The 27,369-nt window shown below is 36.5% G+C and overlaps 3 protein-coding genes and 1 long non-coding RNA gene across 6 annotated transcripts; 2 read left to right on the forward strand and 2 right to left on the reverse strand.

The window, feature by feature from the left end:
* Nucleotides 1–930: 930 nt before the first annotated feature.
* On the forward strand, nt 931–3,697 carry eef1akmt1 (EEF1A lysine methyltransferase 1). Its single transcript, XM_053495779.1, has 5 exons — nt 931–1,081; nt 1,226–1,399; nt 2,720–2,802; nt 2,982–3,280; nt 3,395–3,697. The coding sequence occupies exons 2-5, from the start codon at nt 1,253–1,255 to the stop codon at nt 3,520–3,522; spliced, it is 657 nt and encodes a 218-aa protein (XP_053351754.1). The 5' UTR covers nt 931–1,081; nt 1,226–1,252; the 3' UTR covers nt 3,523–3,697.
* Nucleotides 3,698–3,810: 113 nt separating this feature from the next.
* il17d (interleukin 17d) lies at nt 3,811–6,089 on the reverse strand. The gene is made up of 2 exons (XM_053495781.1): nt 5,394–6,089; nt 3,811–5,296 (listed from the first exon to the last, which is right to left on the reverse strand). The coding sequence occupies exons 1-2, from the start codon at nt 5,678–5,680 to the stop codon at nt 4,960–4,962; spliced, it is 624 nt and encodes a 207-aa protein (XP_053351756.1). The 5' UTR covers nt 5,681–6,089; the 3' UTR covers nt 3,811–4,959.
* A 111-nt stretch (nt 6,090–6,200) lies between these two features.
* ift88 (intraflagellar transport 88 homolog) lies at nt 6,201–27,187 on the reverse strand. Of its 3 annotated transcripts, none has more exons than XM_053497061.1 (26): nt 27,088–27,187; nt 26,510–26,605; nt 26,336–26,398; nt 25,448–25,507; nt 22,023–22,076; nt 21,847–21,910; nt 21,622–21,691; nt 20,541–20,631; nt 20,256–20,360; nt 20,068–20,170; nt 18,643–18,757; nt 18,311–18,542; nt 18,132–18,202; nt 17,710–17,796; nt 17,367–17,466; nt 16,787–16,873; nt 15,965–16,151; nt 15,703–15,811; nt 15,395–15,545; nt 15,145–15,260; nt 12,798–12,850; nt 12,634–12,699; nt 12,433–12,539; nt 11,975–12,035; nt 7,754–7,867; nt 6,201–6,584 (listed from the first exon to the last, which is right to left on the reverse strand). In XM_053497061.1, exons 2-26 carry the CDS (start codon nt 26,591–26,593, stop codon nt 6,463–6,465), a joined length of 2,472 nt encoding a protein of 823 aa, XP_053353036.1. In that variant the 5' UTR covers nt 26,594–26,605; nt 27,088–27,187; the 3' UTR covers nt 6,201–6,462. The 3 variants fall into 3 exon arrangements, with proteins under 3 accessions (XP_053353036.1, XP_053353037.1, XP_053353038.1); XM_053497062.1 differs by having other exon boundaries at nt 26,510–26,599; nt 27,088–27,178; XM_053497063.1 differs by lacking the exons at nt 6,201–6,584; nt 7,754–7,867 and adding an exon at nt 8,576–9,431.
* Nucleotides 23,444–24,874, forward strand: LOC128524484 (uncharacterized). Its single transcript, XR_008360534.1, has 2 exons — nt 23,444–23,807; nt 24,505–24,874. It is a non-coding gene; the product is annotated as an uncharacterized LOC128524484 (long non-coding RNA).
* Nucleotides 27,188–27,369: the final 182 nt, after the last annotated feature.

A 27,369-nucleotide genomic window follows, 5' to 3' on the forward strand; every position in this document is an offset into this window, starting at 1 on the left:
TCACACACAGACCAAACGGGGATTTATTTTTTTATTATTTAATTGATTATGGTGGCACGGCAGCTTAGTGGTTTACACTGTCGCCTTGCACCTCCAGGTCCGATTCCCGACTCAGGTCTTTGTGTGCATGAAGTGTGTATGTTCTCACTGTACTTGATGGGTTTTACTCCGGTTTCCTTCTTCTTTTTAGTCTTTCGACTGTTCCCTTACAGGGGTCGCCACAGCAAATCATCTGCCTCCATCTAACCCTATCCTCTGCATCCTCTTCTCTCACACCAATTAACTTCATGTCCACTCTCACTACATAAATAAATCTCCTTCTTCTTCTTCCTCTAGACCTCCAACCTTAACATCCTTCTACCGATATATTCATATTTTCTTTTCTGAACATGTCCAAACCAACTCAATCTGGCCTCTCTGACTTTATCTCCAAAACATCTAACAGGGGTCGTCCCTCTGATGGACTTGTACTTGATCCTATACATCCATACTCCAATTTCCTCCCACGGTCCAAAAGCAAACAGATTGGGATTCCATGATTGTCCTGTAATGTGTGAATGAGCGTGTGTGCAGTTCCAGGGTGTACCCCATTTCTCCTGGGATGGGCTCTAGACCCCCCACAACCCTGGATGCTGGATAAAGTGGTATCATCCTTGTGAAATATCACATTCACAAAGTTAAATGAATGTAATGAGTCCATAATCAAATTTTGGTTTGTTTTTATAATGAATTAAACTGTTACAGGAGACACTTGGCAATAAAAGGCAATAAAAACTTGCAATTTATTTCACTGTTCTAATTCGCCAGTGTAAATACTTGTAGTTCAATGTATTGTCTTTGTTTTGTATTGTTTATGTGGTTGCCTGACTGTCGAAGGAAAAAGTATAAATTAATAAATATATAACGGTTGACATGACATGCCAGTCTCGAGCTCGTCGCACAGCGTCTAGCAAAGCGGAGGACCAAGCAAGTTTGTCCCTTAACGTCTGCCGTACTTTACTCAGCGCGTGCGGGTTGCAAACATGATGGTTAGCATGTAATGCTGCTGTGGGCTAATATATTCTCCTCATACTGTAGTACGGTAAGTCATACTGCGCGTTTATAATACGGAGCGTCAGTAATTTTACACTAAATTAGCTCTGTATGTATTATAAATAAATACGCAGAGCTGGGTGAGAGTGAGGAGAAGAGAACAGAAGTGTTACTGAAGTGTGTGTGTGTGTAGAGTTCCCTGTAGGTGCTTCCCTCCGTCATGAGTGACCGTGATGATGAAGATGATGATGTGCCTCAGCTCTCGGCTGCGGCTCTGGCGGCTCTGCAGGAGTTTTACGCGGAGAGTGAAGCAGGACACTCGGCACTGAGACACAGCTACACTGTGGGCGCCGTGCAGGAGGACTGGGTGAGTGAGACTGCAGGCGCTTCACTTGTCCTGCTACTCCTTACACAGTGTTTTACATCCAGAGCTTCATTTTACTGAAAAATAATAGGGAATAAATTAACCTTGAAACATATAATTCCAGGTTTATATATTGTCATCTCTCAATTGTGACTTTATCCCAGGACATCTCAATAATATTAATAATTATTTAGAATTTAATAATTTAGAATTGTGTTTAACTGTAAATGCAAACCGTATATACACACTCTCATATACACACTCTCCTTACCAGCCTGTTGTTTTAGCCTTCACATTAAGATTTGGATTAAGTGCTAAACACTGGAGATTATGTAAGATAGTTGTGCATGAATGAATGCCCAGAAACTTTAGTGACAAGAGGCCATGTCCACACGTAGCCGTGTATTTTAAAAAAAAACTGATTTTTATCTGCGGTTTGGCTTTTTGTCCACATGAAAACGCAGTGTTGGTCGTTGAAAACAGAGTTTTTGAAAAACTTTGTTCAAATTAAGATTTTCCAAAACTCCGTTTTTAGTGGTGGTGTGTAAACAGGGGAAACGGAGATTTTGGCTTGTTGTGACGTCACCTGGTGTGCGGATGAAGTCATTGTGTAGCAATGTGTGTAATCTTCTTTATTTTACGTCAGTTTTGTTTATGAGGATATTTTGTGCAATAGTGGACTTACATACAGTAAGCTAGTGATTGTGTTAACATTGCTTACTGGAATCTTTACATGCGTGTACATACATGTGCAGTTAGTCACACATTATGTTAAGTTAATTATGTACTACTGTACGAAGCTCACTGCTGCTACATACAGAACTCCTAAGACACAGACCCTGCAGTCAGCGACAGCGGTTTTGGACTCGTCGGACTTCTACAAAGTGCAACTGATGATGACGTTTTGTCTGGCTCCCTGTTGATTAGGGATGTTCTTAACAGTACTGAACAGCGTTTTTATGTGGACAAAAGTATTTTTTAAATATCTATATATATATAGATATAGAGTCTAATAAATCATACAGGAAATTATTACTTTGTTATTGCTGCTAAAGCTGAATCTAAAGATATTGAATTTTAGCGATGTACTTATTTTTGCCTACATGTATATTACCTACGTGTTTGTTTTTTCTTTTTGGCTTCATTTTTGTTAAATAAATAATGACATAATGAAAAAAAGCTATATGTGGGTTTTTCCTTTAAGGTTATATTTGTCTAATACTAAGATCCACAATGATCAGATGATTTTTATTATGTTATATAGGTTCCTGTATATTAATATTAATTAAATTGCTGTTATTATTTTCTTATATTTCTAACCAGCGGATGAGCCAGTTCTGGTACAGTGATGAGACAGCTACACGGTTGGCTCAGGAAGCCTTACAGCAAGCAGGAAAACAAGGGAGGTTAGTTTATTTTTATTTTATCTATAAACATAACATTCTAAAACCATGTCTCTGGCAGGCAAGGGTTTTATAGTTTCTAAGTTTCCTTTAGCTTATTTAGACATTCAGAATAAAGGTTGTATACAGTATATGATAATATATTGATGAATGATTCCAGTTATGTTGCTTGTGGCCTTCAGAATAGCATGCATCAGTGCACCCAGCGTGTACCAGAAGCTGAAGCAGCTGGAATCTGAGAACCTAGATGGGTCGCATTGTGTGTCCGCCATGCTGCTCGAGTTTGACCGCCGATTCGCTGCGTATGGTGATGATTTCATCTTTTATGACTACAACAACCCGCTGTGTTTGTCTGAAAGTGTCCTCCCACAGAGCTTTGACATCGTTGTTGCTGACCCTCCATATCTATCTGAGGAGTGCCTGAGCAAGGTGGCACTCACAGTAAAATACCTTACCAAGGGAAAAATCCTGCTCTGTACAGGTTAGTGGAGTCTAGCTCAAACAAGGTTCAATGAAATCTTTCCAGAATTTTTTTAATTTCAGCCAGTGACTCACAATTCGCTTGATTTATGACATATTTTCCTTTGAATTTTAGGGGCTATTATGGAAGAGCATGCAGGAAGATTTATGGATGTGAAGATATGCAGTTATCTACCCAAGCATAATCACAATCTTGCTAATGAATTCAGGTGTTATGTTAACTATGAGTCAGGTCTCCTCTAGGCTTCGAATGGGACCATAAAGTAAAGCCTGTTATGAACAGTTCAGAGATTTGTTATTGGACCATTTCGGTTTACCATAGGGGTTTTATATTTTAATGCTTGAGCAACATTTTTATCATGATTATCATGAATTGTAAATATAATAAACAATAGAACCATGACTCTGTGAAAACAAATGCATTTCTGATACTTAATGTAGAAAATGTAGCACTGCCATATTAAACGACTCACATTCACAAAAATGCCTATCACTTTTTAGCTTAATCATATGCATGCGTGTACATATAATAATTCTGAATATGAATATGCAGAATATAGACATATCACCTATACAGTGCATTCAGATATGATACTATAATTCCTTCAGCAGCATTATAATGATATATGGTTTAGTAACCTGACTAACAATAAAAAAAAAAACAGGTTACATCAAATACAAGACTTTGGCTCTGTTCACACAGCAGACAAAAGTGAGCAATAACCAATTTGCTGACCAAATCTGATTTATTATTATCATTATTATTGGTTTTAGTTAGACTGTTCACAATATTTTCAGTGTGACCTGTATACTTTATTTGACATTAGTCTGAACAGACCACTTTCTTAAACTGACCTTCATGCGCAAATGGATGAACGGGTCATGAGAGCTTTAATTTGTCCTTAGATTCATCCTTTTTTTGTTTCAATGCATTCAAGTTCTCCTATGGTCAAGTTCAGATATTTCTTTTAAAATCTGTTCAAGCACAGAGCGGTTATGATACTAGCTTTCTAGTTTTGCTTGTACGGCAACATCACACCAATGTGTTTGTGTTTATGATGGCTGTTGTTACCTCACTATCCCACCAATTACAGTTATTATTTCTTCCGTCATCTTCCATCTTTCCTACTGTAAACTTGACTTGACAAAAATTGCATGGATTGTAATTTGATTGAAGTCACACTGGAAAAATAAGACCTAATTCACAACCACATATGGAACTGGGCCACATCAGAACTGAAAAGATCAAACGGCATGTGATGTGTGCTGTTTATTCTTTTGTTTTTTGGGGTAAACAAACACTCATCATTGTCTGTACTGCTTAATCCTGTATGTACAGTATTGTGGAGGCCTGGAGCCTAACCCAGGAGACTTGAGGCACAAGGCATGGTACACCCTGGACAGGGTGCCAATCCATCACAGGGCAAACACGATCATTCATACAGAACGGGCAATTTGGAAATGCCAGTTAGGCTTATCTGCAAGTCTTCGGACTGTGGGAGTAAACTGGAATAAACCCACCAAGCATGCAAACTCCATGCACGCAGACCAGAGGCGAACCCTGGAGGTACAAAGCGACAGGGCTAACCAAACAAACAGATTTTAGGGCACTTTTGTCCTGCAGTGTGAACGTAGCTGGTGTTGAAATGGTTTTTATTTTAAGCAGCATGTGCAGTTTGGTTAAACAGCGGCCCTGTGGTTAAGTTTGCGACTTTTTTCTCGCTTCTTGGGGTTGTGCACGGCTGTCCGGTTCCTCTGATTGCTCCTGTGTGTAGTTGTCTCGGTCATTTTCACCGGTATGCACGTGCAGCCTACCGGTATGGACTCGTAGCTCTCTGTGTAGGAACGTCGGCCTCCAACACACGTGGGTGAGCGGCGCAGCACGGCGGTGGGTACGAACACGGGAACACTGCGGTAGTGCTCGGTCTCCTCACCGCTCGGCCCCGACAGACAGCCCTTACACAGGCAGTACGCCTCGGGAATATAGCGGGGGTAGCGCGAGGGGTCGTGTTTCAATCTGGAGTCGGACAAAGAACTTGTGGTTTACTTGTGTTACTCTTAATTTAACTAATTAATTAATCAATCAAAGCGATAGAAAAGGAAGTGCACGCTACCTGTACGCCCACGGGGAAAGACTGAGCAGATTGACCGGGACGCTCGAGCTCTTGACGCGCTGCAGGAGAGCTGATGCTGAGGGGCAGCTCAGGTTCTGAGGCTCGGCTGAGAGTTGGAGTGTGTGATGGAAAGCGCTGAGAACTCCGACAGACAGGCGACCGAACCTCTGCTCCAGAATCTCCTCGGGAAGATCTGTACACATTCTCCGGTTTCTCTTCACTCCTCCGCGCGCCGCAGAGCTCAGCACAGCCAGGAGCAGCGCCACGAACACCTCGCCTCTGCGCATGCTTCTCTCCACACGGCACGGACACGCGCGCGTCTAGGAACTTTACCGAGTTCAACTGTGATGTGTCTATGAAGAACTTCTCTTCACCAGGCGTTCCGTAGCTTCTTCAAGCCGCTTTTCCCGTTTTGATGTTTTTTAGCGCATTCTTAGTTTCTTTTCAAAAACGTACACATTATATAAACTACTAAAGAGCGATATTCCTACAGTTACGTGCTTTTTTGACAAATCAGTGCAGTAAGGCTTCTGTTCACCAAACCCTAATGACGCTGCGTGAAAACTCCCAGACTGCCGTCAGTTTCTGTCAGTCGCGTCAGCAGGATGCTCTCTGCCAAGTTCTCTGAATTTAGAAAGGGTCGAAGGAGAATCAGACCTCGATGTTTACGGTCTAACGAACGGAGGAAATGCCTGTTTTCACCCCTTTTTAAAAAAAAATAAATTTTCCAAACACTGTAGCCTATAATCTAAAGCCAAAATTCCATATTTCAAACAGTTGAAAATGTGCAACAACAAAAAAAGAGAAAAAAAACATCACTTTTTAAGTTTAATGAGAATGTTATTCTACCCACCTGTTTACAAAAATAACATTATATATGAATTTACGAGCATTTCAAATATGTCTATCCAACAGTGTGTTCAGTGACCTGGAACAAGCATATTCCCTAATAAAAACTAGTTCATACCAATGTAGGATGTTCACTTAGTTACATTATGGTTAAACATGTACTACAGGAAACATTCTTAAATAAATACATATGCTGAGAGCACAGCACACAGACAGCCAGTCATTCTGGCAGCAGGTCGTCCCCCAACTCTTCGTCTGCAAACTCGTCTTCCTCTGTGCGCTTCTTTGCTGCAGTCTTCGGTCTTTCTATTTGTGGCCCCAAAGGGTCAACATAAGAAGCATCTGGAAATAGGATTGCAGTAGTGTGTTCATTTGTACATTCTCAGAAAGTGTAATATTGCCTTGGCAGTATACCGAGGTGTTCCCCATATTACATCTATCCTATGAATAGCTTGCAGACACATGTTAACAGGATAACATTGATCTGTAAAATCTGACATTGCAACAAGGAATGTGTTATGTAGCTGGGCCAGAAGCAAAAGTGCGAAGCTGACAAAATATACAGACTCCTTTAGCAAACGAGATCTCTAGTTCCTCTATGCTAAAAGTGAGTTACAGATTTACTGACAGCTTGGGTAAAGAATATTTAAATGGTAGAGTTAACACATAACTCCAGAAACAACAGAAAAAAAATTATAGCATAGTGACTCGAAAGCTAATTCAAAATGATAATACACATATAACCTTCCGATATGCACAGTTTATATTGTGATCTCCACTCATTGATCACTTTATTACAGTAGGAACACTTGTACCACTCATTTCTAATCATATGGAAGGAATGCAATAAAGAAATAACCTCCAGTGGATGGCAGGTCTGTGGATGGAAACACCTTGTTAATAAGAGACGTTGACTGGTTTAAGCTGACCGAAAGGCTTAAGCTACCTCCTTATACAATTGCAAAAGAATATCTCATAATGCACAACACACTGAACCTTAAGATTAATTAGTTTACAGCAGCAGAACGACCACATTGTACACCACATCTGTCAAGAACAGAACACTGAGGCAGCACTAGGCAAATGCTCACCAAAACTAGACAGGTGGAGAAAAACATACAGTAGCCTGGTCTAATGACTCTTGGTTTCTTCTGAGGCACACAGATGGTACACTCAGACTTTGGTGCTAAGAAAAGTGTCTCTATGGACCCAACCTGCCTTGTCTCAACAGTGCGGACCGGTGGAGATTTGGGTATAATGTTCCTAATGAGGTGCCTGTTGAATGTCTGAAAATGGAACAAAACAATACAAAGCCCCAGGGGGTCCATTTCTGGCAAGTATAAACACTGGAGCAATATGCCCTCTTTGGCTTTTAGGGTCACTAATGTACAGTATGTCCTGTTTGTGTATGTCATACTCATAGTTTACAGAACATTCCATGTGATGTCTAATACAAAATTCCAATTTAGAATCTTCTCAAGTTCAGCTGTATGAAAGATGTTACAGCTCACCTATTTCCCCAGAAGTGCTTGCTTCATAAGGTTCGTGGGACCCTGGAAGTGACCTCAGCTTGACATCTAGCCTCTCTCCTTTGGCACTTGCACCACGGCTGCTTTGCCCACTGTCTAACAGACACACGCAGAAAGAGGTTGAATACATGAAAATTATCAATGTTAATTACTGTCTGCACAATTGCTCAAATGTCTACTAAAAGCTGTTCGATTCATTTACAAAAAATAATAATTGAAAAAATAAAAGCAGGCATCATGGTGGCATAGTTATTGGTACTGTGGCCTAACACCTACAGGGTTGAGGGTTCAAGTCCCGCCTCTGGTCTGTGAGTTTGCATGTACTCAATGTCATACATTTGTCATTCTTGCGATTCACGTCTTGGAAGTCATGTCGTGATTGAGTTTATTACAGTCATTTCCATCAGACCTTAACCAGCCTAATCTGGCCAGATCTGTACGTTTATATGGCGGCTATTTAGGTCACTTCAAACTTTCCACAGGGAAGTTGATATGGCAGTTAAGAGAATGTTTTGTGCCACACTTAACTCTGTCTTACTTTAGTGCAGGTGTGCGTTTTACCTTAGAGAGGTAAAACATACAAATAGGAAGTGTTTGTGTTAAAGCAAAGACTTGGAACAGAAAAAAATTATATCTCAGTATTTATTGTGATATAAAAAACTGTATTTTTTACAATAAGTCACATGTAAGAAATTACATGTATTTTTATTAAAACAGACTGTGATAAAAAAAATATATTGCAAAGTCAAAGTTTTTATTCCCTGTTTGAAATATGTGAAATGTTAATGCAACATATGGAAATTAAACAAGATGTAAAATAAATAGCTTATACTAAATAAAAATAAGATATCAGTGAGAATGCTCCTTTAACTGGCCCCAACAGCAATAACAGACTGATTAATATAGAGTTAAAAACAACAATAAAAATGTAAACTAAACAAAAATAACAACAGGCTTACTTACTCTGACCAAAGAGTTACATTTTTACTGAGGTAAACTAGGGCGTTCCCAAAGTTGTCATAGAGAGAAATAAATACATAATCAAGTGCATATTGAATGTGTTTTCTTTTGAGGCAAATACTTTTCAGACGTGAAGGCATCTTGGCACAAAGAATAACAAACTCATTGTACTGCAGTTTTATAGCACTGATAATGAAGAATATTTTACACATTGTACTTTAATTAAACCTCCTGCCATTTAATTGTGACGCTATCCATTTGTGATTGCACGAAATGGAAAGTCATTTGGGCAGGGCTATACTATGAATGTAGGAGAGGAGAGATGCAAAAACTGTCCAGATTCACAGATAAAATGGATCATGTAACACAACATCAAATTATAGCAATATAAACTGTATTGCTTCATCCCAAATCCCGTTTTATAATATATCGATATACTTTAAAAAGACATTTTATCGGCAAGACCTAGTACAATTAACAGGTTATTATAGAGGATAATGTTCATATAATTCACAGTCAAACCTGAGAAAGAGGTGAGCATGTGAAAGCATAAACATGATAAAATGTTTTTCGGCAGGTAGCTTGCAATTATTTTTTCCACAAGAGGGGGAAAAATTTCAAAATCTAAGCGTTATACAACTAAGAGTAATACAATATCCTGTGAACAGAACGTAATGCTCACCTGGTTTTATATCCATATCTGATGTCACAGGAAGGGCCAAGAATTAAGGGGAAACATAGAAATATATAGAAATTAACTTTAAAATTATACTAAAATGTTCAGTGGCACCTACAGGATTCAGGTGCCAGCTTGAAACTACCTCACATAGGGTTCTCACACAAACATGCTTCATTCAGCTGACAGGTGGGAATTCAACACTGGGGACTAGAGCATGATTAAATAATTAACTTCGCTTAACTACTAAATTATTATAAAATTGCTTATAATATGACATTGAGATAATGTTAATTAAACTGAAAACAACGGAATTTCAACATTTATTTGTAGTTTTTATTTCACTGAACATCTGTTCCCACAACGTCCAACCTCTAAAAAAGCCAAGACTTTTCACAAAGCACAGGTATTGTATGTCGCTTTTACACAATGGCTGTCCCAAGTATTAAAGGATAATCTCTCATTCAATTTTCTGTTTATTTATGTTTACAATACTACAATGAATTGTTTTGTGTATCCCAGACACAGCAATCCCCCCTTTAAAAAAAGAATAGAAAGAACTAGCATGAGAATATCACTGTGTATGGGTGTATATATATATATATATATATATATATATATATATATATATATATATATATACAGTGGTGTGAAAAACTATTTGCCCCCTTCCTGATTTCTTATTCTTTTGCATGTTCGTCACACAAAATGTTTCTGATCATCAAACACATTTAACTATTAGTCAAAGATAACACAAGTAAACACAAAATGCAGTTTTTAAATGATGGTTTTTATTATTTAGGGAGAAAAAAAATCCAAACCTACATGGCCCTGTGTGAAAAAGTAATTGCCCCCTGAACCTAATAACTGGTTGGGCCACCCTTAGCAGCAATAACTGCAATCAAGCGTTTGCGATAACTTGCAACGAGTCTTTTACAGCGCTCTGGAGGAATTGTGGCCCACTCATCTTTGCAGAATTGTTGTAATTCAGCTTTATTTGAGGGTTTTCTAGCATGAACCGCCTTTTTAAGGTCATGCCACAACATCTCAATAGGATTCAGGTCAGGACTTTGACTAGGCCACTCCAAAGTCTTCCTGGGAAGGTTCACCACTGTTCCATGTTTTTGCCATTTGTGGATAATGGCTCTCACTGTGGTTTGCTGGAGTCCCAAAGCTTTAGAAATGGCTTTATAACCTTTACCAGACTGATAGATCTCAATTACTTTTGTTCTCATTTGTTCCTGAATTTCTTTGGATCTTGGCATGATGTCTAGCTTTTGAGGTGCTTTTGGTCTACTTCTCTGTGTCAGGTAGCTCCTATTTAAGTGATTTCTTGATTGAAACAGGTGTGGCAGTAATCAGGTGTGGGGGTGACTACAGAAATTGAACTCAGGTGTGATAAACCACAGTTAAGTTATTTTTTAACAAGGGGGGCAATCACTTTTTCACACAGGGCCATGTAGATTTGGATTTTTTTTTCTCCCTTAATAACGTAAACCTTCATTTAAAAACTGCATTTTGTGTTCAATTATGTTATCTTTGATTAACAGTTAACGGTTTTTCATGAGCAGAAACATTTAAGTGTGACAAACATGCAAAAGAATAAGAAATCAGGAAGGGGGCAAATAGTTTTTCACACCACTGTATGTATATATATATATATATATATATATATATATATATATATATATATATAAAACTTTTTGTTGTTGTATTTACAACATTGTGTTCGGGTCATTAATTCAACGTTATCCCAATGTTGGCAGTCAACACTGTTCCAACATCATTTTATTAAAATAATTAAAATTTTCATAAACAACCTGATATCAAAACCTAGTGTCCATAAATTAATGCTGCCACAATATTTTCAAACTTTTTTGTTGTGTAGCTGCTGCTCTATACCGATTAGCCTTAACATTACAATATGAAACATAAAGCCCAATATTGTTTATGTGCCACCTGGCAGCTTTGGTCCTTCAGGAGAGGTAACTCCACAAGCCATTTGAAGGTCTGTTAGAATTCATTTGGATTCATGATGTGTTTTTTTTTTGTCCAGTGCATCCCATCAATCAGATTGAGATCTGAGGAGGCTGGAGGCCAGGTCAGCGGTCCGCACTGGGCCCCAAGTGCGGTGGGCTGTGGTACACTGCGTGTTCTGGTGCCTTTCTATCATGGCCAGCATTTACTTTGTTTGGAGATTTGTGCTGCATAAGGTTTTCTGTGGGATTGGACTAGGTAGGCTGGCTTTTGGTCCCATCTGCCTGGTTGAGCCTTGAGTGTCCATGATCCTGTCTCTAGTTTTACTGGTATATTAATTATAATTTAATTAATCTGGAGAACTGTGTGTATTTTACGATTGAAGATTTTTATTTAAAAAAAAACTTTTAACTAGAACAATATGGCAGAAACAGCCACAGTCCTCCAGAGTGCATGGTCTTTGGACCAGGGCAGCTACTCTCTGTGATTCATTGCATCTGACAGCAGATTTAAAAATCAGAGAAAGTGTTGAACATTGCACACTGTGGAATAGAATGACTGACGTGTATGGAAAAGAGTGGTCCACTCACCACTGCTAGCACTGCCATCTCTTCGGCCTCGGGCACTGTTCTCCCTTCCTGACTTCACCCTCTACGAAGGAGAAAAAAAACAGATACAAAGCAGTTGAACAAGTAACACATGACTAATCAGAGATAAAAAAAAAAGGTCAGTGAGCAGAATACATATGCAATAAGGTGTGAAAAAAAGGATTAACAAATGCTGCTCTGACACTGCAGACGAGAACAGCACAATGAGCAAAAGACTGTGACATAGAAGAAGAAAGGACAAAATGTTCAACAGGAAAGGAGCTGCTGACACTCAACATAATTCCTTTCTCTGAACACACTTACTGATCCAAAAGTCCCTGTTGATTTGGAAACAGCTGTTTCTCATTCAAGTACAATTTCTCTCTGCTTTATTTTCCCCTATCAAGTCAGTACTAAGACATGACCCACTGACACTGGTACAAAAGGAACAGACACTGTACCTGTTCTCTGATCTCCTTCAACTTTTCCACTTTTTTGAGTTTGGTGGCATATTCTTGTACCTCTTTCAACCCCATATCTGTGCACAACCGCACAAGGAATCGTAGACCTAAATGACATAAAAACACACATGAAACTCAATACCTAATCGAGTGAAATGTTGAGAAGTAAATGAAGAGAAAATGGTCATGTATGTAAGTTACATTCTGCATTTTCAGGAAATTTGCGGTGAATGTCCTTATAGGTCTCGAGTGCTCTCTGATAATTTCCTGAATCAACCAATAAAAGAGAGAATTTGTGACTCAAGAAACCATGTTGAGTTTACTGGTGACTTAAAGCTGACAGAATTACATAAAAATTGCCATACCACTTCTCCTGTAGCAGCTAGCCACCATCAACTGCCATACAACATGATTTGGCCTAAAATTTATAATAACATAAATTCACACACGCACACACACACACACACATTCCATCAATCAATCTTAATGAAAGCATATATTAATTTCTACTTTCTGGTGCTAATAAACAATAGATTGGGGTTATCTATTATAATTTAAATATATTTAAATAAAAAAAAAATATATATATATATATATATATATATATATATATATAAATTTGATCATTAAGAAGTGATGGAGGGATTTTACTGGTTCCTAAGGAGACATTTGGGCACTACAGTAGCAAAGGACAGACAAAGGTATAACATTCAATATAATGAAGAATAACCAAGGGGTTAGGGTAAGGCAGTGGTTCTCAAACATTTTCTGTCATTCCCCACTTAAGGGGGTGGACGAATTTTCAAGCCCCACTTGTCAACAAAATGATAAGAAAATGGCCAAGTGTACTATTTATTGAAAAATTAATTTCTAAACCAGTAAGATAAAATAACACCAAGTTCAAAACAGATAAAATACACATGCAATTGTTATAACAGGCTTACTTTGTCACTTATCTAGAGCTTTCTTTCAAAAAAGTTAAGTGGCTTATTAACGTGACTGGGGTGTGTTGTCGATAAGTGTTTTCCTACTTTTTCTTATGCTGTCTGCTGCCAGCGGTTTAAGACACAAAACACACACGGGTCTCTCCTCTGCCCCACCACCCCCACCATGAATCCAAGCGCAACATAGGCTTCATCATGTTTTCTTTTCAGCTGGATTTTTGGTTGATTAGGCTGATGATGCTGAATCACCTGCTTATTTGTGGTCCATGTAACAAATGTATCCATTGACGTTATTATGCTCACTACATACAGTACGCTACTGTGTTATGGTCTAAAATGCCCCCGACCTAGGCCACGGATTGCCCACCTAAATTCATAGGTTTTTGGTTTACAAATTACAAATTATAACAAATGAATTTAATTATAAAGTAAGCAATATTAAAAAAAAAGGTTGTATAGGGGGCAAAATATATAAATTATATATTTTTTTCATATACAGTACCACATGTATATTTTTATATTGCTTATTTTATAATAAAAATCTTTTCCTGTAATTTTTCACCACAAACAATATTTATTTAATGTAATTTGTGATAAATAATTTGTTATTTGTACATTGACAAACCCCTGCAAAATAAATGTGCCATGAAATAATCATTTTGGGCAAACCATTGGGTCTCGACGAGTGTCACGTGCCTAGGGTTAATTATAATAGTAATAATATATTCGATAATAATAAACCTTTGAATGTCCTAATATAATATTTGATAGAGATTATGTAGGGGGGCAATCCGTGGCAGGGGGGGATTTTAGCGAATAACACCCGTTTGTGTCCACGGTAAAGTTAGTTTGATATTCGCATCTCCGAATTCAATTTCTGCGTAAATAAACCCGCAAATAAGTTACCCAGATATATTTCCTCTCTACATTGTGTTTAAGCTACATCCACCTTAAATTATACATGTTTAAAAGCATAAACACCATTATTCTCTACGGCACAACAAATGATTTAGGGATCATCGCAAAATGCCGCACACCAACAAAAAGCGTAGAACAATATTGGTCTTCCCTTCTGTTCAGCGCCTTAAGGATCAAAAAGCTACTTTGTTGCCACACTGGAAACTAGAAATGCCAGACTAGTACCGCCTGATAAAATATTAATGTTTCACAAAAATACAGAAACATCAGAATACACATAGGAATAAATGAAATGACATATATAATACCGAATGTTTCCTTATATATTGTTCCTCTGCAATTAACATGCCGACGTTAAACCGTTATTGTTGCACTATTCCACTGTTCCACTTTTTCTCTGATGTTATTTTAATTTACTTGTATTAATGATCCATTTCTTTGTGTGTCATTATTTAGTTTCGAGTGTCCGATAAAGAAAATAAAGATTAAATAAATCAATAAAGAAAAGCATGAATTAGAATAGGTACTTTCCTATTATTTTCCACTAATTCCCTCATTCCCTTCATTTCGCCCCACCTGTCATATCTGTATTCCCCACTAGTGGGGCGCGCCCCACACTTTGAGAACCACTGGGGTAAGGGTTAAGGATATGGTGAGGGTTAGTAACAAGTGCACAGAGACATTGGTGATTGGGTGCAAGAAAAAAATCAAGTGTAGGAGTAAAGTTTTTGTTAATTAAGCAACAAACGTTGGAAATTATATCCCACTTGTTTTCATCACAACAGTATTCTGTACATACAATGCTGTACTATATATTCAAGACTGCATTCAAAAATAGGCAATAACTTACTGGATAAGTGTTGCTCTTTCAAAATATTGAATTGCCTTTTCACAAAACTGGGTGTCAATATAATATGCTCCCAACCATTCAATTAAATGAATGTTTGATGGAAAGTATCTGAAAGACTGAGAATAATCAAGGCTTTAGTCATTTTTACTATACTATACTTCTACAGTTATAAAATAGAAATGTTTAAAACTTATTAATTGTTAATTAAGCTAAAATGTTTTTAAGCAGTACAGAGGAATTAAATTCTTACCTCATAATAGTACTGGAAGGCTTGAGACTTATCGCCTTCGCTGTCATATAGCTCTCCTAGTTTGGCCAGTACGTGAGGGTCAGTGGGGGCGACACTGATTAACTGCATGAGCCAATCAATAGCCTGGTGAGGATCTTCCAACATCTCATATCTAAGGCTACTTAAAGAGAACTAACTAGTTCAACAAAACCCTTGCAGTGCTACATTGAATTCAGACAAATATATTAAATTGGACTAATTGGACTAAGCATTAGTAAATATTTCTGAAATATGTAAATTGGGTAATTGCTAAAAAAAAAAAAGGATACAGATTGGCCACCTGATACATAACTTGCGCACTGTTCCTAAGGATGGCATGGAGCTTCAGGAAGCAGTCGAGGGCTTCTTCTAGCCGTCCTAGTTTCTTATAGGTCAACCCTACAGGAACAAAGCAAGCACTGGTCAACACAAAGCTGCCAATTCAGTCAGGTGAACAACAATGCATGCATGTTCCATGAATTGTACCAAAAGTCCATCAAATAGGTAACATTGATAAGAGAAAATTAGCCTCTAAAAACTTTAATTAAAGACCTAAATTATAAAGTGCCTCTGTGCAGGATGAGTCGTTCCGAAGTGCTTCTTTAAAAAATTCTGCTGCTTTCTCATAGTCTTGTTTCACGAACACCGTGTTGCCTTTATTAATGAGAGCAGCAGGATTGTAGCGGTCAGCATTCATGGCCAATTCAGCATAGCGATCGGCTTGGTCAAAATCCTTCTCCTGTTAGAAGTGAATTCACAGTATTTAATACAATATATAAAAAGTAATATATTGCAATTTAAAGAGTATTTGAAAACGCTCATATTCTTGTGTTCACCAAAAAATTTATGAGATTTTATCATTAATATACAAAAAGTAAGGTAAATTAAAATTATTACAAGCCTGTTACAAATTCACTCAAATTTAGTAATATGCAAACAAGTCACTGCAGTTTTTTGCAGTGTTTTTACATTATTTGAAAAGGCACTTCTTAACCTATTTACTGTACATTTATTTAAAGTCCCCTCAGTATCATGCAGTGACAGAATGCTGTAAATAAGTTTTGTAATAGTAACAACTGAGATCTGAGTGATGGTTCTTCTTCCAACAATGACCTGGAAATCAACCATGAAACCACAGGAGTGGACTTGAACCAAGTTAAACATTTTTAGACACTTTCTGAATGTACTCGTACCTCCAAGTCACTTAAACAATAAGCAGTAAAATATTTTATATTTAATATACTTCTTTATAATTTAATGTACATTTAAATAAATGTAATGGGGGAAATACAATCATGGTTTTGATTACAGGATGCCTTACAGTATATTTACCAAATCTGTCTTTTACAGAACTGACATATCTACAGTACATACCAAGAAGTAGAGAAAGGATAGGTTGGTAGCAGCAGCACTCTTCACTCGACTGTCTTTCTTCTCAAATGTTTTCAGTGTGTCCACTGCCTGCAGAAGAGTACCAGTGTGTCAGATAACTGTTGTATTTAGAAATACTTGCTTAATTATAGGTTTTCAGTGCCAACTATTCAACTTTAATACATGGTTCTAACATATTTACAAATCTTCAAGAAAGTAAGTTAAAGTGTAGAGTTATAGAGAATAAGAAACAAAAGCTGTTCTTGGATCAATTCCAGATTTGGGATTCAACTGAATTTATTTGCCACAAATGTGAGCAGTGAGAGGGGCATATCGCACCACAAGTTCACTCATTCAAAGATATAAACTGAAACAATACACACATACCTCAGCCTCAAAAGGCAAGCAAATGGAAATGCAGAAAAAGAAAAAATGTGGAACTTAAATATGTGAAACACTGAAGAAACAGATAATGGGGTTAAAAAAAAAAGATATGTGCGCTAATATGTCACATTCATATTCATCCATACAGTACACACAAGCTAGGTCAAGAACAACATAGCGGAGGTCTATTATCTCTTACCTGGTTAAAGTTCCTTTGTCTTAGGTAGGTGATAGCTTTGTTAATCTCGAGATCATTGGCCAGTTCCACATACTGCGAAGCTTTAACCATATCTACACACCTAGAACCAAAGCACCACATTCACCATATTCACCATTCAGGAATAAAAAACTATCCTTTGTTATAACTGTCTAATTGTCTTTAGCTCACATATAAATTGTTGATGTGCTGTTATTATTATTACTACTACTTCTACTATTATTAGCACCCGAAAGGAGGAAGTAGTAGTCATCTTGGCTAGTAAGTTAGTTTACAGTAGGTTACTTTTGCACAGCCCTGTATCATATTGTGCAGTAAAACTCACCAGTCAAAACCTGCTGCAAAAGTCGGTTCAATGGCTGGAGCAATAAGTTTTGCTGAAGTCATGATGTACTTCTCAGCTAAAGCTTTTCTACAACAGAGCAAATAATGTATTAATTTTGAAAAACATCAAATGACAATTCTATACTGTTCCAACCTAAGCAACAGACAGTATGGTCATAAAGTCTCCAGTTACTTCATCACCTTTAGCACCAAAGCTTTCATTAAATTTTTTATCATCAGCAATAAGCAACATTTGGGTTAGCTACAAGATGCAACATATTTAATATTGAATAATTAAAATGTTGTGATGTTTTATTTTTCAGAATTTTAAAAACTCTCAACTTTGTTTTTCTTTTCAGGTTTGAACAAATATACAATATATTTAATTACTGCTTCAAGGGCTTTATAAAAACCTTCCGATACCTTTCTCTTTCCATTTTTCGAAGCTCATCATTTTTGATCGCTTCAATCAGTAAGTTTGCCTGGGGGTCATCCTAAAAAAAATTGGATCACACTGTTTAATTTAATCAAAATCTTACTATTAGTTACAACTTATTTTAGCACTAACAGCAAAATAAGCTTTACATTCTTTTTAAGCTTACATTTGTAGAGATGTACTTCTCTTCGTCATCGATTCCCAGGGGCACAGAGATTAGTTTCTGGAAAGATTTTTTCATCATTTTACGGTCTCCAGTGGCATAGTAGCACAGAATTAAGTTGAAGCCTGTTTTTATGTTGGGACTCTCACTCATAATGTGTTCATAAGAGGTTATGGCATCCGAGTACTGGCCCATGCGTATGAATGCAACACCAATGTTCTGCATGATCTTTATTCTGTTGAATGCAACAGCAAGCAGTCAACAGCAAGCAGTCATTAAACAGATGTCACACTACACAGGGCACGCATACTAACTGATCTTTTTTTGAAACTTACCTCATCTCTGTGTGTACATTGGAGATTTGGTCTAAAGCCATACGATAAAATTTTATTGCCATGGGGTAGTTTTTCTGTTTAAAGTAGATATTAGCCATGTTAACTTTTAGTCGTCCTATATTGGAAAAAAGAACAAACAAACAAATATTCAGGTTAAAGATATGCATGAAACTTTCATATACTACCTGTCCAAATAAAAGTCACACACTAATATTTCATTGGAATGATTTTTGCTTTGATTACAGCCATGGCATTGTTTTACACATAGGCATATGCAATGTCACAAAAGAGTCGGACCGATGTGTAAAGTCTTTTCCATCACGTCCCAAAGATTCTGAATGAGGTTAAGGCAGGATTTTGTGGTGGCCAATCCATACGTGAAAATGATGCCTCAAGCTCCCTAAATCACTCCTTAACAGTTTGAGCCAGATGAATCTTGGCATTGCCATCTTAGAATATGCCTGTGTCATCAGGGAAAAAAAAAATCCATTGATGGATTAACCAATGCAACCTTTTGTCATAACACTTCTCCCACAAGCTTGTACGGTAGGCACTAGGCATGATTGGTATATCACTTCATTCACCCCTCTTCTTAGCCTGATGCGCCCATCCCTCTGAAACAAGATAAATCTGGATTTATCGGACCACATAATCTTTTTAAAATGTTCCATTTTTTATGCTCTGGGTCAAATCAACAGCTACACAGCTGTTTAGTCCCAATTACATGAGTTCTCTGCATTGTGTGTAAAAATGCTCTTATTTCCACTATTAAACATAGCTGTTTTTTTAACATATACTGTATATAGTTTTTTTTTATAATTTGCCTTCAGTAAGCATTTGAATGATAACACTTATTTTGGATGTATTTCTGACCACATTTCCGCCTCTAGGATAATTATTCAACATATCCTCAAGTTGTTTTAGTCTCCTTAGACTATTCTAAAAGAGAGTAACATCTTTGCCACAAGCACAGGATATATCCTCTGACATAGTTGTTTAAGAAATGAAAAGCTTCTTACTACAAGTAATTAAACCAAGTGAGTACTCACATACTCACTGGGTTAAATAATCTGTTGCCAGCTGAACCGTTTTAATCCCTGCAGTAATGAATGGCTCTTCTTGCTTAGGTAAATACTTGTGGTGACTTTGTTTGGCTGGGCAATGTATATTGTAGTTGATTACCATCTTGACTATATAATTTATATAAAAATAGGTATTTAGAATTACTGGTAACTTTTTTTAAATTAAACACTACACCAAATTGTGTTAATTGTGTTAGTAACATTTTATCAATAAAAAATCTATGATGTACTTTATTTTTTAGAGAATGTTCCAACACACTCTAGTAATTTCACAGTCTATACTGCTTAACCAGCTTAACTGCTTAACCACTTTTATCAATTAAAACATTAGCCATAACATCACCTGCATTGTTGAACATCTTGTTCTTCACAATGACCTGATAAGTGTTCAAGGCTTCTGTGTTCATATCATTGTTAGCGTACTGGTTTGCCAAATTAAACAGCGCCTGAACAACAGGAGCACAGTATTTATTAGTATTTAAAATTCAATATCATTTTAAAGTGGTTTTGATTAATAAGAAACAAACTCACTGAATAGGTTAAATCCAAATTGATATGATCTGCAGTGCCAGTTTGCTCTCTTTGCCTCAACAACACCCTTTCTTTTCTACCAGCTTCTTTGGCTTTTTCTAGAGCCTAAATGAACAACAAATAAAAATAAATAACAACAGTAGAGTAATTCAGAGATGCACATGTCAAAATCTACATCAATTAAATGTAATTATATGGTTACAGTAATTAAAAAGTTCTAATCCACACACTTTTTTTGCATTTAGACAACTCACTAAGCTTTTTAAAGTCAACTTTTTTACTTACCAGCTGTAGATCTCCATTTGCATGAGCCATACAACTCTCCTCAATTAAGTCATTTACTTTTTTTTCCAATATCTTAATCTTCTCTTCTGGCCTGAATTGAACATGAAAATGGTTCATAAATTCTTTATACTATGGGCTGCACAAATGTACACTACCAGTCTAAAGTGTGTACACACTTAAAATCCAATTGTTTTTCTTTAGTATTTTTAGTTTGTATATTCTATAACAATACTGGAGACTTTAAAGTATCTCATATGAAATGTAATTCATTTACAAACAACAATTAATCAATCATTTGTTATTTTAAGACATAATAGTCAGCTGCTCTGAAATAGTTATTGTAAGAACAGTATTGTCAAGTGCATTTGCAAAAAACATCCAGCTCCATTATAAAGATCATGCCATCAAAGAAAGGCCAGACTTTCCTCTGCTGCAGTAACGAAGTTCATTTAGAATGACTACCCTCAAAAATTACCAAATAAAAGCACCTGAGATGAAAGCTGTTAAAAAGCTGTGGTCTGCCTGGGATGTGTGTGGTGACTGGGGACAGTTCCACTTTACCATAAAGGCAGTCCAGCCTAGGACTGGAATTTCCTACTTTCAAATACAGAACTGGACTCTATATTAACTTAAACACATCTTTTGTTTATATTGAACTTTTAGATGGATAACACTGCAAAATAATTCCTTCTTTCCATTATTACCCAAATGATGATAGTTACCCTGTTGAGTCTGGTACCTCTTAAGGTTTCTTCCTATTGCCATCAATTGCTTGCCACCATAGCCCTTGGCTTGCTTATCAGGCACAATCTGATCATTTTGATTCATAAATATTGTTTCACTCATTTCCATAATTTTCTATTGATTCTGTTAAGGTGCTTTCAGCAAATAAAAATTAATTGAACTAAATTAAGGCTTCACAGCGCATACTGTAAGTAGCAGACGCATCTCAATATCAACTGTACAAAGGAGAAGGTTGTTTTGGATGCCTTTAGCATTGTTTTACAACGCAAATAAATATGCATATGGAGTATGAAGTTCACATCAATTAGGCGTAAGAAAAACAGAACAGATAACACACGTGTCTTCAGTTTTGGCTTCTAACGGTGGAGCTGGCCCTCTTGATTGTCCAAGTGGATCAAAAGTGGAGCCTAAAAAAAAAGAAAATGTTTGCAGTCTCCAACAAATCAGATACAACCATATTCCCAAGTAAAAATTATAAATGTAGCACTGCATGAAATTCCATAAACAAAAATTTAGCTGTTATATCAGTTTAAGAAGTAAAATTTGTCATTTTCACACTTACCTCGAGTCAAAGAGGAGGAGTATCCTGCTGCACGCACTGCAGTCATGGGACGAGCAGCCCCATCCTTGAGTAAAAAGTAAGATATAATCAGACTTTGACTTTCTAAATCTAAAAAGAAATTAAGAAAACATAATTAAAAAAAAAAAAAACATCGCACTAGAAAGTGATGTTCTTACCGGCACTGCTCCAGTCATAGGCCTTCCCATTGAAGAACCTATAGCTGTTCGTAGCTAATAAAGAACAAAGAAAAAAATAAACAAAACAACATTTAAAACTAAATAAAATATTTTGCCATACTATGTCTGAAATGTCAGTTACTCAATTTTAATTTTTATGTTTATATACCGGTTGTATTTAAGTGGAGGCACACTGGCCTATTTGTTAGCCCTGTTGCCTCATTTTTAGGGCTGGTTGCCGGCTGATTAGTCTTTCTAAATTGTATCTGTGTGTGCCTGTTGTTTGCTGGAAAAAAGGGTTCCTCAACAGTGTATCATCCTATCATCCCATTGTATCATATTATTGCTGAAATGCAGCACTTCTTGCTCATGCAATATTACTTACATATTCTTTAATAGATTTTCTCTACTCCTGTGACATACAGTGGCTTGCAAAAGTGTTCTGCCCCTTGAACTTTTCCACATTTTGTCACATTACAGCCACAAACATAAATCAAAATTATTGGAATTTCACGTAAAAGACCAATACAAAGTGGCATACACGTGATAAGTGGAACGAAAATCATACATGATTCCAAACATTTTTTACAAATTAATAACTGAAAAGTGGGGTGTGCGTAATTATTCAGCCCCCTGAGTCAATACTTTGTAGAACCAAAGACTTTCTTCTTGCCACTCTTCCATAAAGCCCAACTTTGTGCAATAGTTGTCCTATGGACAGATTCCCCCACCTGAGCTGTAGATTTCTGCCGCTCGTCAAGAGTCACAATGGGCCTCTTGGCTGCATTTCTGATCAGCGTTCTCCTTGTTCGGCCTGTGAGTTTAGGTGGATGGCCTTGTCTTGGTAGGTTTACAGTTGTGCCATACTCCTTCCATTTCTAAATGATCGCTTGAAAAATTCTCCGTGGGATGTTCAAGGCTTTGAGAATCATTTTGTAGCCAAAGCCTGCTTTAAAATTCTCAATGACTTTATACCTGACTGGTCTGGTGTGTTTTTTGGACTTCATGGTGTTGTTGCCCCCAATATTCTCTTAGACAACCTCTGAGGGCATCACAGAGCAGCTGTATTTGTACTGACATTAGATTACACACAGGTGCACTCTATTTAGTCATTAGCACTCATCAGGCAATGTCTATGGGCAACTGACCGCACTCGGACCAAAGGGGGCTGAATAATTACGCACACCCCACTTTGCAGTTATTTATTTGTAAAAAATGTTTGAAATCATGTATGATTTTCGTTCCACTTTTCAAGAGTATATGTCGTGGCAAATTTTTTGTGTATTATGCCAAATTTCCAAAACAAAATCAATAACTACTCAAGCACTGAAACAGCAAAAGAGTTTATTGCAGCCAAAAGTAAATGGACAGCACTGGGCCAGCCAGACAAAAGACAAACAGACAAACTGTGAAGCTGTCTATCTCTCACCTCCTCTAACTTCCCTAATTTTACATGGTTTATATACCTTCATTTAACACTTACATCATTGTTTGCTCCTCCTTAAGTCAAGAAATCACTTAATATTTATTAGATGTAAGCCAATTTTGCCTAGGTTAGGTTGGTTAGGTTGATGTAGCGCCTCCCAATTGCATAATCTCCTTTTTTCCTTTTTTTTTTTCATCTCATATTTATTTAAGTCTGGGCCTACGAAGTCTTATGCTTTCCCTTTTTTGGAGAAAATTTGGTTTGTTCCTGTTTTTTGACCAGAGCATTGACCACCACTGGTGACTTGAGGTTTTGTTGAAGCCGCAATCAATTTTTCTGAAATTTCCTCATCAAGATGTGTAAGTGTTTTATTTTCATAATTATATTTAATTTTTTATTATTCTCATCACAGTATATTTTGTCTTATTTGTTTTTAACTGTCCATTATATATTTTAGAGATTTTAGCTATTTTAGAGATTTTTAGCATTTATAGAAATTATTTGTCCATTAGTACTTTAACATATGTTCTGGTTATTCATTTAGATTATGCTTATAACTAATTAATTTAACAGATTATTTTAATGATTTTTTCCCTTATATTTTAACTGAGATAAGCATTGAAGTATATTTAATCAGCTTAAATCTGATTAAAGTATTGAACTGACTTTAATCAGATTAATTCAATCAATTGATCATGTTTGTTAGTATTTAATTTTTGTCTACGTACTTATTATTCCCATATTATGTGGGAATATAAGGTTAATTTAAACAATCACATTACTCTAATCATTGCATGATTATTTGCCAGTTTTGAACTTACACTACTAAAATCAAGATTACATGATTACATGTATACATATATGTATATTACAATATTAGTTTAATTTGGTTACTGGTTGGTAAAGAGATAATTAATTTTTTAGTTGTGCATGTTGCAGTATGCTTTGTTTTGTTATATTTCTTTTAATATGTGCAAATTGCATTTGTTTCATATATTTATTTAATATATATATATATTTTTATTATTTATTGTTCTAAAATATTTATTGTTCTAGTTCGCAGGCAGCGCTCTTCTCGTCCATCTTCTCGTCTAAGATTCCTTCTGGGAGCAGGTGGCTACACCTTCCCTTACCCAAATCGTCACAATTTGCGTCTGATTCGAGCTCTGATGGGCGAGGATGATGATACAGCTGAAGATCAGTGATCAGATTATAAATACTTTAACAATTTACCTGATATACTTCTTATATTTTTCTTAACAATTTGATAAATCTGATCTTGTTTATCTGTTTTTCAAAGCAGAAGTCTGGCTTTTTTGCACTTTGTCCCAATTAAAGCAGAACCGAAAGTTTATTTTTATATTTTGGATCACTGCCTGCACTTTCTGAATTTTCCATTCCAATAAAGTTGCACAACTTTTTTGCACTCTGTGTGTACGGGTTGTTCTTGGGTCACACTTTGCACATTTTCTTTAATTTACATTACCCAACCATCGTTAATCATCTTAAGCGTAAACGTAGTAAATATTATTAGTATTATTATTAAAGATTACAGGTTATTATTTTTCCTGATGTTAGTTTTCTTATCTTATTGCTCTATTATCTAACTCCTGCCTTCTGCCTGCATGTTTTTCTCACTTCCTCAATTTGTCGTGCAGGCTGCGAGGATTAAGGCCTCTTGAACTAAGGCCTTCTGGGTATTTGGTACCTTCCACTCAACTTCAATTATAGTTCAATAATTTTTTTCCACATACACCACTTTGTATTGGTCTTTCACGTGGAATTCCAATAAAATTTATTCATGTTTGTGGCTGTAATGTGACAAAACGTGGAAAAGTTCAACTTTTGCTAACCATTTTCTTTCTCACCTTTAGGCGTCTTTCAACAACCATGACTGTACTCCCGTTCTCCACTATACTGCATGTCATATATCCTATTACCTAACATCTTTTAATGTTTAAAATGTATCTATTAATTTAAATTTAATTATGCTACTTACGCCAAAAGATGTTCCTATGGGTCTTCCTCCGGCAAGAGCGGCAGGATATTTTGCAGTCATCTAGAACAAATAGGTTGTAATAAATATCTATCACACATGCGCTCAATAACAAGTTGCCAAAAATAATTCCCAATTGCTGACGAAACTAGTTTGAGTCAACCTTTGCTTGGGACATTCATCATCATGTTGAAAGTAAATGTTAGAAAATGGGTCAATTGTGACCCTGGAGGGATTTAAATGGTCAGCAACAATACTCAAATAGATTGTGGCATTTAAGAGATAATTGATTAATATTAACAGGCATAAAGAGTGCCAAGGAAATGCTCCCCACACATTAGACCACCTCCACCAGTCTGGACTGAAACAAGGTAGGTTGGGTCTATGATCTTCTCCTGTTGTGACCCATCCGCGTATTCCTAATAAAGTGCTCAGTAAATGTATATTATGGTAGCATGCTGTATATATAACACAGAAGTAGAAGACTACACACTATGCTGTACAACATTTATGGATAGATGGATAAATAGATAGATAGATTGATAGATTTTTTTTAATTAAAAAAGTAATCATTATATAAAAACTGCATTTTGTATTTACTCAAGTTATCTTTGTGTAATATAAAATTTTTTGATGATCTCAATCATTTAAATATGACAAATATGCAACAAAGAAAAAATAGAAAGGTGGAAAATATTTTTTCACAGCTTGATATTCTCCCCTCAAAATGAGTACATGGAAAAGAGGTTGTGTCCAAGCAGGAAGGCCAACTGAAAAGCGTTTTTCTAATTAAAAGTCCTAACAGATGCAGATGCAGAGGATGCAGCTCTAAAATTCTTAAATATCTGTAACTGTAGTAAGCAAATGTTTAATTAACGCAGTGGATCTTACAGGTGGTCGTCTTCCATGGCTCGTCCTCACAGCTTGCTGAAAGCCAACATCATTGTCCAGCTCCTATAGAAAAAAATGTTATAAAGGTATAAATAACTTACAATTTAATAGATGTGTATTATTTGTTTTAGATCTCTACAGATTGTACACGCAATGCTACACACACTCACACACCTCTGAGTCGAATGTGGGATTGTAGTCATTATAACCTGAATACAGATCATCTTCATCCTCGGCCACGAGATGTAAATTCTCCATCCTAGACTTTTTCTAAGAGAACAAAAGCAAATAAAATCTGAATATACACAAGACAGATAGTCAGTCAGTGGTAGCCGTTTTATAACCTGAAATCTCTGAAATCAATCAAACAAAAGGAGCGCCATAGTCTAGTTATTACACATGTAATAAACGTGTAGGTTAACACACCATATTAATAGGTCAGTATTATTGTAAAAAAAAAAAATCTAAAGTAACTTAAATTAGCTATGTTCTAGACAATATTTCGAGGCGTCGTCGAATAAGAGAGCAAAAACAATTACCTCGCTAATTACCACTAACTATGGTCACTAACTTTATCACGCATATCATGCACTATTATTAGTATAATAATACCAGCTAGCTACTTTAGCTCAGCAGAAGGGCTAGCTTGGGTTGCTAGGTAAACAGCTAATACCACCCTGTATAACCTAACCTTAAGCTTATAGGGTTACATGACAAAAGGAAATTCAAATTATTTAAAATTATAGCTTTACCCGCAGTCTTTATTATAAGCATGCAGCTTACTGTCCAACAATAAAAACAACCAAGCTAAAGCGGGCACGCAGAGCGAACGTTGCGTCGTTGCTAGGCTACAGAGTGTACTTGATGTGTGTGCGCGCGCGTGTGAGCTCTCGCGCGGACCCTTGTGTATACAGAGCTTGAGGAATGCGTTTATATTACTATTTCATTATTTGTACCTTTTCTAAAAAAATAATATATATATAAACACTCTTAAAATATGTTTTTTGGCGGATTAACAGTCATTTAAACATATA

The sequence above is a fragment of the Clarias gariepinus genome, chromosome 5 (genome assembly GCF_024256425.1).
Source record: "Clarias gariepinus isolate MV-2021 ecotype Netherlands chromosome 5, CGAR_prim_01v2, whole genome shotgun sequence".
Taxonomy (NCBI): domain Eukaryota; kingdom Metazoa; phylum Chordata; class Actinopteri; order Siluriformes; family Clariidae; genus Clarias; species Clarias gariepinus.

Coding starts and splice junctions, on each gene's coding strand:
- eef1akmt1 (XM_053495779.1), top strand. CDS start 1,253: ATGAGTGACCGTGATGATGAAGATGATGATGTGCCTCAGCTCTCGGCT. Junction 1,400..2,719: donor GCGCCGTGCAGGAGGACTGG/GTGAGTGAGACT, acceptor ATTTCTAACCAG/CGGATGAGCCAGTTCTGGTA. Junction 3,281..3,394: donor AAAAATCCTGCTCTGTACAG/GTTAGTGGAGTC, acceptor TTTGAATTTTAG/GGGCTATTATGGAAGAGCAT.
- il17d (XM_053495781.1), bottom strand. CDS start 5,680: ATGCGCAGAGGCGAGGTGTTCGTGGCGCTGCTCCTGGCTGTGCTGAGC. Junction 5,297..5,393: donor CTTTCCCCGTGGGCGTACAG/GTAGCGTGCACT, acceptor GTCCGACTCCAG/ATTGAAACACGACCCCTCGC.
- ift88 (XM_053497061.1), bottom strand. CDS start 26,593: ATGGAGAATTTACATCTCGTGGCCGAGGATGAAGATGATCTGTATTCA. Junction 16,874..17,366: donor GACAAAGGAACTTTAACCAG/GTAAGAGATAAT, acceptor ACTCTTCTGCAG/GCAGTGGACACACTGAAAAC. Junction 16,152..16,786: donor TATCCTTTCTCTACTTCTTG/GTATGTACTGTA, acceptor CACTTCTAACAG/GAGAAGGATTTTGACCAAGC.